Source organism: Schistocerca americana, unplaced genomic scaffold (genome assembly GCF_021461395.2).
Source record: "Schistocerca americana isolate TAMUIC-IGC-003095 unplaced genomic scaffold, iqSchAmer2.1 HiC_scaffold_232, whole genome shotgun sequence".
Classification (NCBI taxonomy): Eukaryota; Metazoa; Arthropoda; class Insecta; order Orthoptera; family Acrididae; genus Schistocerca; species Schistocerca americana.
In genome coordinates this window covers 144165-159856 of record NW_025725942.1, presented here as the reverse complement: position 1 = coordinate 159856, position 15692 = coordinate 144165, and the positions used below count along the sequence as shown (strand labels likewise).

The window sequence follows — 15692 nt, the reverse complement described above, 5'->3', positions numbered from 1 at the left end:
GCAATAATGTACTAGAATATTTTGAGAATCCTTAACACGATATCTGTTACTAAAGTCACAAGATAAGTTTTGTAAATATATTAATAATATGTGTCTTGTTCAAAAGATGGTGGATAAAGTTTGTAACTTGCAGTTTCTCACATTCTGTTTAAATAAATAGATATGACATTCCTAAATAGTGAATGAACCAGTTATTAACATAACATTGGTTCCTCGCCAACAGTTCATTACAGCCTGAAGGTAACACATCTTTCATCTACACACTGCTGTCTGGGCAGATATCTGTAGAAGAGTGCAGGTCGGTCAAAACTAACAGAACTCTCTGCATTTCACTCAGGGCAGTGAAAACAACAAGGTACCTCACATGTAATGCATTTCCAGAACAAATGGGGTCATTAAGAAGAAATCTGTGGTAACATAGAGGAGTGGATATGATTCATTTTTGATAAATCATGTAATTTTTTGCTTGCTAACGACATAAGAAGCATATTAAGCTGACACAAAAAGTTATAAGAAACATGTGCAATACCAGGCTAAGAGAAACTTCTTGATCACTGTCAAGAAACCTATATATACTAACTGCTTCCTCATTGTACGTATATGAAACAATTCTCTTTACAAATAATAATCCTGAACTATTTCTTCCAAGTAACTTGTGCCAATGGTATGAAACTACGAACAAAGAAAGTTTCATGCTTCCTACACACAGAGTTCATCTTTCTGCACAGACCCAACAATATCGGGGAATGCAAACATGCAGAAAGCTGAAAGACACAAATTTTCAAAAGTTTGAAATGGAATAGACAAAAAGAAAGTTATGTTGCATTCTGGTAGAGAAATGCTTTTAACCTCTTGACGTAATTTTTTATGATGACTTGACCATTTGCTCAAGAGAAAAAATTAAATTCAGATACTGGTGTTATATGATGATAAATTTCGCATTCCATGAACAATCAAATATTATTATAAGGTGACACGTCTCCTGTATACTAGACCAGTGACTTGACTTGTATTTTATGAAACAATGATATTCTGATTCTGCACAAGAAACACATTTTAGCTGGATAGTGTACCTGACCAACATTATTTAATTCAGCATATGTATTACAAATAAGACTGTCTCATATCCCCATCTTGAAAACTAGTATACTATTTATTCTGCAATATGAACAGTTTTACACCTGGGAGGTTGCTACTACACATTAACTGTGTAGATAAATGCACATAACATAATTTTCCTCATTTTTGCCTGGCTTATATAATGGTGTTAAATTTACTCAACAATCTAGATTGAAAACTGCAGTAACATTTAAGTCCACAGAGGTTATAAATTGCTGCATATAATATTATATATACTTAACAATAAGAAACAAACCATTGAGTGGTACAGCTCTTGGCATGGAGGCTTTTTGGCGCGCGACGGGTGGTGGAGACTGAACCAGCTCTCTAGGACGCTTTTTAACTGGTTGAACTCTCTTAGGGATGTTCTTAGCAAGAATTCGCTGAATAAACTTTTCAAATGTCCCTTCTTCATCACACCAGTTACTAATGACTTCAACAGCATTCTTTTTGGAGAAGACCTGGTCGACCCACTTCGTAGCACTGTTGGTGGCAGCGTAGCGAAATAGGAGCTGCCTTTGAGGACAGGTGGCCATCCTGTGGAGGCTCTCCCACTCTGCCATTACAGATAGCTGGCCCTGTGAAAACCAGCTACTGTAATCACACAAACACTCACGAAAATATGGTATAAGAATATCCATATTACATAAAAAACTAGAGGAAAATGATAAATGGCATCAATCAACTCCTGCTGTACCAGCAAGGCTCCACAACCTTTCTGGATTATACACTTATGGAAAATGAACACCGTGAAGCTATGGGAATACAAGAGGGTAAGTTTTATTCTGATATTGTTCTGGCTCTTAAATTGCAGCTCCAAGACATGTCCAATATCCTTGTAAAAGTGATGTATGGACCAATATAACCACATGTATATTCTGTATGATTAACATCACAGGGTCATATGTCTATGGTCACTAATTTTTGCATCTACACCTGCAGTGCCAATCTGTAGTTGTGGATGAATTCAATCACAAGGACATTGGATGTCATCTTCAGAGGCAATGTTCCACTGTACTCCTAATGTTAGCACAACTAGTCAAGACAAATTACAGATATTGTAGAACAGACAAGTTAGCAACCTATCAAGTCTCACACATATGCAGTGTGAGGCAACTCCCTTGGTTATGTTACCTAGAGTTGTTGATGGTCATCTGGGAGAGCATACTGGGAACTGAAAGAAGAATATGCAGTTGTCCTCATACAAGAATTCATTTTCCTGGCACTGTATTCTGTATTTATCTTATACTATTTTCTGTTCCCTCTAATATCACATATATGTCTTCATTTTAGGCTATGATTTGTCACATAATGCATGGAATATGGTCTGCACACCATTGTCTGACAGACTGGTAGTTTTTGCTCTCATGGTCAACACCATATTTGTGTTTATTGTCACTGTCACCAAGAAGGGAACTTCCATTATTACTAAACATAGACTTGTACCGTCTGCTATTCTAGTGGTTTATTTCACTATACTGTTGGTGAAAGGCTGCACGGTAATGATGTGTGATAGGTATTCCAATGATCAGCAGTCTCACTCATGGCCCATCATTCAGCACATTGTTTTTGCTGCAGATGCCATTCAATCAGCAACGGCTCCTGATACAATGCATAGTCCAGGTCTGATCCTATATTCTGTTTCTAACCAAAACTGAGACACACACCTTCCTTGGGCTATTAACACCAGTAATGATACAGGGATGTTGTCTCATGACCAATGTTTTGAGTAATTCTTCAGGGACATTCTCCATAACACAGACTGATTATATCGCCTTGTTGAAATTCAGTTAATTTCAGGAATGTTACCTATCAAGAACATTCTGCTTGACTATGTGGCAGCTGTCACCACTGCTGTGTCTGGCAGCAAAACAATTACAGACAACACACCTAATGGGCTGACATTCGCCTGCTTGTGCCCCTGAGAAGAAGTACCGTTGGGCTGTAGTTCGGCAACAATGCAGCCCCCACAGGTGCATAGACACAAAGAGAGACAGCAGTGTGAGCTATCAACCAATACCTTATGGACGTCAACACTGTTATTCTGTTGCATGAGTCATGGTCCACATGGGTCGAGCACAATGCATACTCTGCACCATTGCACATGCAAACTGGACAGCCACCGCTCGTTTGCTGTGTTTCTTACACCCATGAATTAAATGGTATCGGTGAGACATGCATTCACATGCTCGGTTGGTCATGTGTCCATTGTGCTTCCACAGCCACGAGTCTGCCATGTGTGCTTGATCACTGAGGAGTGTGTACCCTCCAGGATCAGTGGTCGAGCCATTCACCACGGGCATGCAGTCACCCTTGGAGACATTTAAATGTGATTATTACGAGTTTTTCAGTGTGTATATATATATATATATATATATATATATATATTATTGTTACAGCTTAGACTTAGTGCGTGGGCATGGCATTAAGCTGGCTCAAGTATGACAGTTTTGAAAGCAATGAAAAACCACTCTTTGCACATTTCTGTGGTGACCCTGACATGATTACAATCAGGCAAAAACACCTGGTGACAGACTCCATCAGCGTGAGTGACCAGGAATCGTGAGTGAGCTCACTTTCAAATGTTCCTCTGCTCGCCTGTAGTCCTGCACGGACAACATTTGGGCCTTGAAATATTTATTCGTTTTCTGTGTACTTTCCTTCCTTGCATATGTCTTGGTACTTTCATGTGTCCCCTTTTGCCTGAGATCTTAGTGCAATAGGGCAATGGCGACCATGGAGGATCTCCAAAGGCAACTAGAGGAGCTGTTGGCATGTAATCAGTTCCCGGAAAGCAAGCTGCAGGCAAGGCCCTTCTGCCACTGCTGGAGTGGCACCCAGCACTGGATGTGTATTGGTTAAGCTTCCCCTTTTTGGCCCTGTGACCCATTCATGTGGTTTAGCCAAGAGGAGGTGGTTTTCCTAAGCAATAATATCACATGCCACCTCGTGAAATTTGGACATGTCGTGAGCCAGCGGGAACAGAGTTACACGGGCAAAGTACAGGACGTAATAACTTCCCTGTGGATTTAATCTTCCTACAAGCAGCTTAAGGAAGAGTTGATATGCCAGATTTTGTCATTCGACGAGCAGCAAGTATAGCAACTCTTGTGCCAAGAAGAACACACTAACCGGAGGCCTTCACAGTTCCTGCGCCACATGCAGAGCCTCGTGCAGTCAGACATGGTTCCAGATTAACTGTTGGGCACTATTTAGGTGCACAGCCTCCCCCTGCTCAGATGCAGACTGCGCAAACTGACATGCAACTGGGCACTGTAGGAGACCTGGTAGATAAGGTGTATAATGCACTGGCAACAGCACCAAGCACATACACAGCTGCCTATGACCCCTTGACCTCCCCCCCCCCCCCCCCCCACTATCACTCTGCAGTGACATACACCTCCAACAGCCGCAGCAATGGACACCGACCTACAGCACCTTATACAGAACTTGGCCACCCAGGTGGCAGTATTCAGTACACAGGTCGAAAGTTTGTGGCGCGTTCATGGCAAGAGGGCAGCAGGCATTGCAGCAGCAGCAGACCAGATGATGGGCAGCAGAGCTCGTGCTACAGGTAACGCAGTAGCAGCCGCTCTCACAGTACCCTGCCAATGTATTAGCAGGCTCCAAGTGGCGTCTGCTGGTAACATGTCCATTTCCGCAATGAAGCAACCCATGCTGCACCCATTGTTCACACACAAACACCAGTTGTGAGCAGGGCCTAGATGCACCCTGCTGCAGTACTATATCAAAGCATCTGTTTGTGGCAGAATGAGGTTGGAGCATGAAGTACATCATTGATATTGGGTCAGAATTATCAGTTTTTCGTAGAACCACGCTAAGAGATCCCACAATGAATCCATAGACATCCCAGTCTATACTCATTAGGTTAAAGTCGCGTCCAGCTAATATTCCATGATTTGGGTATTTACAACAAACATCTGCCATGCAGTTATCAAATGCATTTGTAGTTAAGGCAGGTACTCTCCCTTTCCAGGCACACATGTGGAAGTGTTGCATGATGCAACTAGCAAATTCTGCAAATTCATGTGAAGAAGATTCTTTTCATAATCAACATGGTGAAAACTCCATTTCCTTTTGCTGATGTCCACCCTTTGTCCCACCTTCTCCAGGCATAACACATATATGAGCATGCATAACAACTTTGATACGTGTTCTGAGGTCTGTATGTCACATCACATATGAGGATCCTGGGATCCACCTGAAACCACCTGCAGCTACCAATTGCTAGGGTATTTGTTTCTTATCGGGTGACTGGTGACCAGTAGACAATAACATTCTTTGGGGTGACCAGCCATCTGGATAATTCCTGGCATGTCCTCCTTTTTATCTGTTTGTCCGAGGTCCAAGTGGATTTTTACATCGTCCACTTTCTTCGCGAAGTTGATCATAATAAAATTATGTTTGCTATTATTCCCATTCTACTGCTCTTTTCTTATATACCTTGTCTACAGATGGCAGCAGGATCGTCAGTTTTATCGATCACATTTTACATAACGTAGCTCAGCATGGAGCTGACAATCTTTCTGTTGATTTGGAGCCTGTCATAGTGAAAATTAAAAGCTATTTTTTCTCTTTAAGCAGAACGGAACAGTTAAAAAGCAGTATCCTAGATCTGTAGTCCCGATTTGTCTGTTTCCAAACATGTATACTAATAATACAATAATTATTTAGTTAATGATTTTTCTCAGTATATTAAGATCTGAGTTTCCAGAAATTTCTTGGTGGGCTTTTCTAAATACCAAGGGTAGAAATATGTGCCTAAATATCCAATACGTAAAATAGAACACATCTTCTAGCCTAGTCATATGTAGACATTTGCTATTGATCTATAGTTATATAGCCTCACATCTGTAAATTTCAAGCAATCATTCATAATATGAGCCTAGCATTATTGCCATATGCTCATGTATTTTAGACTCTTGAAGTCTATGAGGTTTAATCACCTGTATTTTAGTTTTCAAGTTTACTACATAAAGATGATCTCCACCAATTAGGTGAGTGATAACAAATATTCATAAATGGGGAACTCTACTTTCATTCTGTTCCATAAAGACATTTGAAGTTCAGTCAAAGCATCTAGCAATCACTTACTGGACATTCAAAGAAGAAAAAGAAAGAATTCAGAGGCACCACTTTGGCAGTTCAACAAACTCACAAACAAATCAAGGGATACATTAAGATCAGGTTGTCAAGAAATCTAATTAACAAAAGATGGGCTTCATTGAAAGCAATAAAGAGATAAGGAGTGTGATTTACTTGGTCACTGCAAGAGGTGGAATTTATTATCAATCAAGCACTATCAAATTGAGTATTGATGGCAGAATCGTAGCAGGAAGACAATGAGGATCCTCTCAGTGAACACACAATAGGCAATTGTTGTGTTGTGAACTGCTTGTGTCTGTGTATGTGTGGATGGATATGTGTGTGTGTGCGAGTGTATACCTGTCCTTTTGTCCCCCTAAGGTAAGTCTTTCCGCTCCCGGGATTGAAATGACTCCTTACCCTCTCCCTTAAAACCCATATCCTTTTGTCTTTCCTTCTCCTTCCCTCTTTCCTGACGAGGCAACCATTGGTTGCAAAAGCTAGAATTTTGTGTGTATGTTTGTGTTTGTTTGTGTGTCTATCGACCTGCCAGCGCTTTTGTTTGGTAAGTTTCATCATCTTTCTTTTTAAACCATATGGTCAGTCGTAAAGGAAGTGGCTGGTCTGCAGAGACAGGTCGAGAATATAGAATCAGTGCATAGTGGGAATGTCCGTGTTACTGATAAGTCGCATATATGTACAGTATTTAATTATTACTTTCTGAATATAGCAGGTGAACTAAATAGAAACCTATTCCCAACAGGGAATCACACAGCGCTCTTAGAAAAAAGTGTTCTGAGACTGTTACCTGAAATGCTCCTTCATGATACTGACAAGAGGGAAATTGACTTAATAATTAAATCACTAAAGACCAAGAACACTCATGGATACGACAGGGTATCTAGCAGAATACTGAAGTATTGTTCTTTGTATGTTAGCCCAGTACTTAGCCATATCTGTAACTTTTCCTTTAGGAGTGGTCAGTTTCCTGACCGATTAAAGTACTTGGTAGTGAAACCACTTTATAAAAAGGGAGACAGGGATAATTTTGACAATTTTAGACCTATTTCTATGCCATTGGTGTTTGCTAAAGTTATCGAGAAGGTTGTATATACAAGGTTACTGGAGCATTAAAATTCACATAATTTGCTGTCAAATGTACAGTTTGGTTTTTAGAAATGGTTTAACAACTGAAAATGTTATATTCTCTTTTCTCTTTGAGGTTTTGGACGGATTAAATAAAAGGTTGTGAACGCTAGGTGTTTTGTTTGATTTAACGAAGGCTTTTGACCACAAAATATTACTGCAGAAGTTGGACCATTATGGAGTAAGGGGAGTAGCTTACAATTGGTTCGCCTCTTACTTTAAGAACAGAAAGCAGAAGGTAATTTTCCGCAATATTGAGAGTGGTAGTGATGTTCAGTCCCAATGGGGCACTGTTAATTGGGGCGTTCCCCAAGGGTCGGTGCTGGGGCCATTGCTGTTTCTCATTTATACAAATGATATGCCTTCTAGTATTACATGTGATTCAAAAATATTTCTGTTTCCTGATGACACCAGCTTTGTAGTGAAGGATCTTTTGTGTAATATTAAAACAGTATCAAATAATATAGTTCGTGTAATAATTTCGTGGCTTGTGGAAAATAATTTGATGTTAAATAACAGTAAGACTCAGTTTTTACAGTTTCTAACTCACAATTCAACAAGAACCGATATTTTGATGAGACAGAATGGGCATATCATAAGCGAGACGGAACAGTTCAAGTTCCTAGGCGTTCGGATAGATAGTAAGCTGTTGTGGAAAGAACATGTTCAGGATCCTGTTCAGAAACTAAATGCTGCTTTATTTACCATTAGAACAGTATCTGAAATATGTGACAGTTCAACACGAAAAGTAGTCTACTTCGCATACGTTCATACGCTTATGTAGTATGGTATTATTTTTTGGGGCAATTCTTCTGATGCGAAAGGGGTATTTTTGGCTCAAAAACGGGCTGTTCGAGCTATATGTGGTGTAAGTTCGAGAACCTCTTGTCGACCCCTATTCAACAGTCTGACATTGCCCTCACAGTATATATTTTCTTTAATGTCGTTTGTTGTTAGCAATATTAGCTTATTCCCAAGAGTTAGCAGCTTTCACTCAGTTAATACTAGGCAGAAATCAAATCTGTATGTCGAATACGCTTCCTTGAATCTTGTGCAGAAAGGAGTGCAGTATTCTGCTGGATCGATTTTCAATAAACTACCACAAGAACTCAAAAATTTTTGCAGTAGCCCAAACACTTTTAAGTCTAAACTGAAGAGTTTCCTCATGGCTCACTCCTTCTATTCTGTCGAGGAGCTCCTGGAAGAGCTGAAAAATTAAGCAAATTCCAGTGTTACATTGTTGATTTTCTTTATTTAAATTTACGACTTGTCGTTTGAATTTGTTTCTTATATTTCCTTTTATCTGTTTCTACTATCGTGTTATAATTTCATGTATTGACTCGTTCCATAACCGTGGAGACTTCTCCTTAAATTGGTCCCAGGGAACAATAAATAAATAAATAAATAAAAGAGAGACCAACATCAATACTGAGGATGCTCAGGTATAGAAAAAGGGTATCATGATGAGGAGATAATCAGAAGTGGCACTACATGGCCATCTTTACAAAGGTCCAAGCTTTCCTCAAACGGTCTTGAACCACAATCATACAAACACTTCAATGATCTGTTACAAATACTCTGACATGAAATACAACCGCAAGGCAGTAACAATATTGCTGTACGAATATCTGATGACAGACATATTCATTTTTAATAGTTGAATTATTTAAACTTAATCAGTCAGATGTTACTGAAAGTGTCACTAAATGAGGGATCATAATGAAGCATCACACTTAACTTTCCTAGGTGCACAACTAGACTGTCACGCATTTTCGACTTAGCAAAAAAAATGGTTCAAATGGCTCTGAGCACTATGGGACTCAACTTCTGAGGTCATTAGTCCCCTAGAACTTAGAACTAGTTAAACCTAACTAACCTAAGGACATCACAAACATCCATGCCCGAGGCAGGATTCGAACCTGCGACCGTAGCGGTCTTGCGGTTCCAGACTGCAGCGCCTTTAACCGCACGGCCACTTCGGCCGGCCTCGACTTAGCAGACTGGGAATTGCTTATGATATAAAGTTCAGCATGCCATATACAAATAACTGTTATCCACTGAACTCATATTCTGGTTACATCACATGACGAACATCAATGTGTTGTAGCTACCTTTCCGGAATGTCTACTTTCGGTTGATGTATGAATATTATATTTCAGTTGAAAAGGTGGCGACATTAGCTGTAATATTCAAGAGAACGAGTCCTTTTTAGCATTTTTTGTGAATGTCAACTTCGAGGACTCATTGAGAACAAATCGTAAGTAGAAGAAAACTTCCTTTGCGAGGTTGAAAGATACAACGTTTTTCTATTTGCAAGCGAATTTTCATTATTTTCTGACTAGCCGTTTTATCACTGTAATGTCAAACGCAAGACATTGTGATTGATCTTACCGTTGCAGCTATTGCAGCGGAGAAAGCAAGGTTGTAGCGCTTGAACTTACGTTGATTGCGTGGTATGCCATTACTAATGAATATCTCTAATGACCTCGATGTCGGTGGGACGTTAAACCCAGTCTTCCCCCTTCTAATCCGCATGTTTTTCAGTTAAAAGTTTGTAAAGCAGTTACGGTTAGTAGCTGGAATGTGTGCGAGGCTGAGCGGTCATACAAATAAGTTGCATTAGTTGCAACGCAAGATAAGCGCCTGTTCACTACTATTTTGTTCTTGATACAAAAGTCCAGTAGCGTTGAATTCACAGTGTTGCACAGGCAACCACAAAAGTTTAATTTTCTTGTCCACTGAGCGTAATATACTGTACCTTCCACAAGGTAAGTGTGGTCGCGCGTGTTCCAGTAGGACTACTTTAGTAAATTCCTCATCTGAAGGGACAGATGGAAGTTCTACGTTGTCGCATTCCATCTGTTTAACAACAGAATTCTTTCTCCATTTCACAGATGGATTTCGTGATACGGGCTTTAGCACTGTGTGGTATGGAGACTGATACATAACAATCGGAGATCTGTTTGGTAATTTTTCGAGAGCGCTCCTAAACCAATCCTCGTAGTGTCTGGCATTCATCCCAGAATCATAATCTGCACTTCCTTTTAGCCCAACAATAAATAAGAGGGCATTTTGTACGAATCGATCTTCGTGTGCAATGTGACACAATGTAATACTTTTTTCCAGTCCCAGGCATAATTTGAATTATTCCTTTCTAGCCATTCCAATGTTGAACCCTTCCTCTGAGATAATTGTATACATATTCTTGTACGTAAGTTATTTTTTGTTCCTGAAAGCCAAACTTTCTGGAATGATTTGCACCACACCAGCTCTCGTCAGGGTGAATGATTGAAGCGCACACAGGCGCCTTACCGACTGTCGGCTCCATTTTATGAAATGAAATATTTAGAAATGTCATAATTCGCGTGGCAGCATTATGAGTCATTGGTAAAATTAAATTATATGAAGTTGAGAAAAATGCAGTATTTCAATACACATGTATAGTTGGCACAAGAATAGCTGTCCAATGGGCCCTTGGTTCGGTTTTGTCGCATATCGGTTCATTACAGACCACTTTGCATTGATTGTCCTCTACTTTGCCATTGCTTCCAATGCCAGGGACCTACCAATTGTAGCTTCATACTTCCGTTAGCATCCATTTGTTGGTAATGCTTCATTTTTGTCTTCCAGTGCTGCTAAATCACAGGTGCATGCGCCTAGCACTGATCACCTTCTGTGCTATAAATATCACACGGTAGTAACATTGCTTTGCGATCCTACATGTTACAACCAATGAGCTGCATGTGTTAGGGATGACTGATGAACTGAGACAGTCACCCTCAAATGAGGTCCTTTGTAACAAGGAGTATGAAATTAAATGAAAGCTGTTGTAATGTAGGCCTTGATGCAACGACTGGAATAAAATCTGACACTTTCGTGAGTTTCGACGCAATGGGCATGAAGGGTTCTGAAAGGTTCTGACACTGGAGCCTCTAGTCGCCTGTTTTACGCTTTTACACTACACACAGTTTCGATAGCCAGCCACAACTATCAGATCGTATTTTCCTACTGTGATTACATGAGACTTAATCACAATATTTGGTTATATGGAAACCTCTCTGAACAGGTTTTAAAGGGGCCGCTCATTTTAGATCCCAGCTTGCAACCATCAAAATTTGAATAAACAAACACTGCCTCTTAAGTTAATCTCGAAGCAATGTCTTGCTCAGTTTTGGTTTAATAGTTTTCTTGTGGTACCTATGCTAACAAACCTTCAGATAGTTAAAAACTCTAGAAACTAATGAACCTTCTTCTGTTTATGTTATAGAGATCTCTGATGTGATTTTTCTCAATTAAACGTAAAAACAAGGGCAGTTTACTGTTTTATTATATGTTTGGTACTGATGAGACGATTTTTTACTATCGAAAACTGGGATAATACATTGCACTTGTTAGTTTGTTAGATTCTTTTATGATTGGTTAGTTATTTACTAATTAATAGAATGGCTTTGTGGTGACTCGTGCAGTGTAATTGCTTGCCTAGAGGAGTATCAGCTTCAGCCTCTTAGTTCTGATGCATGTAGGTAAAAATCAGGATACTGTTTTACATTTGCAACTGCTAGCTACTTCAGAAATCTGTATACCAGTATGGTGAAGTCTTGTTGTGTTGTGTGTATGTTAGATGAAAAGTAAATTATTAGCGTACAAGTAATACACCAAATACGAATGATCTGTAAAGTGCTTTCACAAAACATTTTACTTTGTGCGCAATTTATACTTTAATTGCTGGTTCATTGCGCCTTATGGCAGCACTGTATGAGAGGCCGAAAAAACATATGTAGTAACCTTGGACAAATAATTCCGCCTCTCAAAGTTTCCACATTCTGCGACAGCGTGATGCTTTTAGGAATCGTTCGCCGTCGAATTTTTCCTCACGGAAGTCCCACACATACATTTCTCCACTGAACAATTCGTATTTTCATAACGTACAACATTTCAACTACGATAACCACAATGGCAGATACATGTCATGCAGTTGCAAAATTTTGAAGAAGAGAGATCTAAACTGGATCGGATTAGCAATTCTGGTTTCATAAAATTCAGATTATCTGTCGCATCATAGAACCTAAATTCATTTTTTGAAAATACACGTTCTACTCAGCAATTAGTTTTTTTGTATTCTTCATATGAAGGGCACTACTGCAAAGAAGTTTCCTGTACATTTCTTTACAAACAACTAATAGATTTGCTACAATTATTAGGACGGTCCATACGTTTGTAGCGTTTTTGTTTTTCATGTCAGTATTCCGGTTCCTATGGGTTTATATATCAATTGTCATTTTTTATTTGTAGTTGACTGTTGATCTTTTAGTTTGCATATTGTCATTTGGAGATAGTGAGTAGAATGGTGGACGTTCGAAAATGGAGTGCCGAATGATGAATTCGAAACATTTACAGCATATTCTTCTGTTTTAGTTCAGGGTTGACAGCATCGGAGGGGGCCAGAAACATTTGCGCCTTGTATGAGGATAATGCTATTGGACACAGATCGGCAAGAAAATGGTTTTCTCGCTTTAAGGAGGATTGTTTTCACGTTAGTGACTCTCCACATTCAGCAAGATATTCGGTGTTTGACGAAGATATTTTAAACGCATTAATCCACAATGACCCACTTCAGTTTACTCGACAACGAGGAAGTGCGATGAACTCCGATCATTCCACCATCGTGTGACATTTACATTCAATGAGAAAGGTTACAAAATCCAGTACATGGGCACCGCATGTTCTAAGCCAAAATCACAAGAATCAGTGAGTGGCATCAGCTGGCTCGTAAACAAAACTAACCACTCAAATCCTTTATCGCTACCGGTGACGAGAAATTGTGTGTTTAGCCGGCCGCGGTGGTCTAGCGGTTCTAGGCGCGCAGTCCGGAACCGCGCAACTGCTACGGTCGCAGGTTCGAATCCTGCCTCGGGCATGGATATGTGTGATGTCCTTAGGTTAGTTAGGTTTAAGTAGTTCTAAGTTCTAGGGGACTGATGACCACAGTAGTTAAGTCCCATAGTGCTCAGAGCCATTTGAACCATTTTTGAACCGGAACCGCGCGACTGCTACGGTCGCAGGTTCGAATCCTGCCTCGGGCATGGATGTGTGTGATGTCCTTAGGTTAGTTAGGTTTAAGTAGTTCTAAGTTCTAGGGGACTGATGACCACAGATGTTAAGTCCCATAGTGCTCAGAGCCATTTGAACCATTGTGTGTTTATGTTAATACAAGGAAAAGAAAGAAATGGTCGAACCCAAACAAAGCAGCAACTCCCTGTACAAAGACTTGTGCGCATCCACAAAAGATAATGTTATGCATCTGTTGGAACAGCGACGGTGTGGTGTAATACGAACTGCTTCCCCAAGGTTTAACCATCACTGTTGACATTTATTGTCAGTAACAGAGACGTCTTGCACAGGCAATCCAAGAACAACGTCCAGGAAACGTACGTGAAGTGACGCTACTCCACGATAACGCCCGTCCTCATTCTGCTAGGCTGACAAAAAAACACTCTACAGGAACTGAGAAGTCATTGCACATCCATATTATTCACTTAATCTAGTGGGGGACTGATGACCTTCGCTGTTTAGTCCCCCTTAAACATCCAACAACCACCACCACCACTTAATCTAGGTCCTTCTGTTTTTCCCTATTCCGCTCTCTATCGAACAACCTTCAAGCAACTTCCTTTCCGAAAGAAAACGAGCTCTGAACATAGCTCGACGAGTTCTTCTCATCGAAACCACGTGGTTTCTATAGTCAAGGAGTCGAAAAGTTACTACAACGTTGGCAGACTGTTTTAAATAATGCAGGAGAATATGTTATTGATGATTGAGGTCTCTGTTATCAGTAGTTGCTTTGTTTATTAGACTTATGAAAAAACGCTACGAACTTATGCACCAACCCAATATTATTATGGTGGTGACGTGGTAGATTTTTGTGCCCTTGAGTACACTGAAGATTTCAACAAGCTGAGTTTCTTATTTACCGTATCAATCGAAAATTTTGTGAAATATATTAACAAAAGCATTCTCATTGGTCTCGAAACTCTCTTTGTAAAACTTATCAAGAATCAGACGAGAAGGTGAAATTCGCCAACAAACGTCGCCCACTTTCCCGTGCAAATCCATTGTTAGAAGTATTATTTCAGTATCATGTTCGTATGTACTTCTCAGGGGATATCGCTTTATCTCGGAGCGCATCATAATTTTGAATGACTCCAAATGTGTTACTCTACAAACATTTCACTTCCGTTTCATGTACTGGGGCGTATTCGTATAAAAAACTGTCAGAATAGGACAACGGGATAGGCGAAAGTAAGACATTTTTGAGGGAAGATAATGCGAACAAAATACTATAAAGTTTTATCTGTGTGTGCGACGAGGAGGGGAGGGGCGCCTGAAATTATCGCACGGGGCTTCAAAATCCCCTTGAACCAACTCTGCATGTCGACTCCATTCGGCACACTTCAAGTCGACTATCTTGTGTTTAAAATTGTTACCGGCCTCAGCGATGAGTAGTGTCTGTTTTTCTCCTATCTTCTGTGTTGCACAAGAGCCTCAACTTAATTTCACATTCCTCGCTAAGAATGAGAAACATACTTGAAAATGACAGGCTCTACACTGGACATTTCAAATCTGTATTACCGACTGAAATTTAAACCATAACGGTTCATCTGTAACGCGTGCCTGTTAGTTGGTAGTGCTCAGCAGGAAACATCTAACCACTTGTGCTTCTACGTTCTTTCCCCACCTGACGGCTTAGCTACTGTACCTCTGCATCTCACTTCTCCCCTGATGATTTCGGCTGACCTTTCGTGTGCAAGTGTTGGGGATAAATCAGCTTCTTACGTGTACTCTATGATCAAAGCCTGAAACCATTGTTCCCTTTGTGTTTGAGGTTGTTTTAATTCCTCAATTATTCAGATTCATCAAGTCATTTACATAGCAACGAAAAAGATTTCTGTCTAAAAGCATTATTCCTAAAAGCTTTCAACTGAATTTAAAGAGTTAGTAACACACTTTATCTCTTACAAATCAGCCTACACGCTGTACTGCGTACTCTAATGCCTAACACCGAAGTTCATTGCTTAGGTACTATAAGGCGTCTGTGAGTGAAACACGATAGAAATTTTCAAATTATTTCTTTATCAAATGATAAATATTATAAAAGATGAAATGTTTGAGCTAAATACACATTTCTTTCCACACTTTTCAGGAATATCCCACAAAAACCATGTGCAAAGTTTCATAAAAATAACTTTCGGACTTTTTGAGAAAATGGTACCTAAAGAGGACTAATTTTTATACTTAATATCTATTAACTAAGTATTTTTTAT

The 15692-nt window shown here is 39.8% G+C and overlaps 1 protein-coding gene across 1 annotated transcript in view; it reads left to right on the top strand.

The window, feature by feature from the left end:
• Window positions 1-1783: 1783 nt before the first annotated feature.
• LOC124575303 (golgin subfamily A member 6-like protein 22) overlaps window positions 1784-15692 on the top strand; it is a gene marked incomplete at its 3' end in the record, with an annotated part of 140440 nt that continues 126531 nt past the window's right edge. Inside the window, exons 1-2 of the mRNA XM_047131164.1 lie at window positions 1784-1892; window positions 2413-2618. Of these exons, the coding sequence (XP_046987120.1) occupies window positions 1784-1892; window positions 2413-2618 (315 nt within the window). The remainder of the gene's footprint in view (window positions 1893-2412; window positions 2619-15692) is intronic.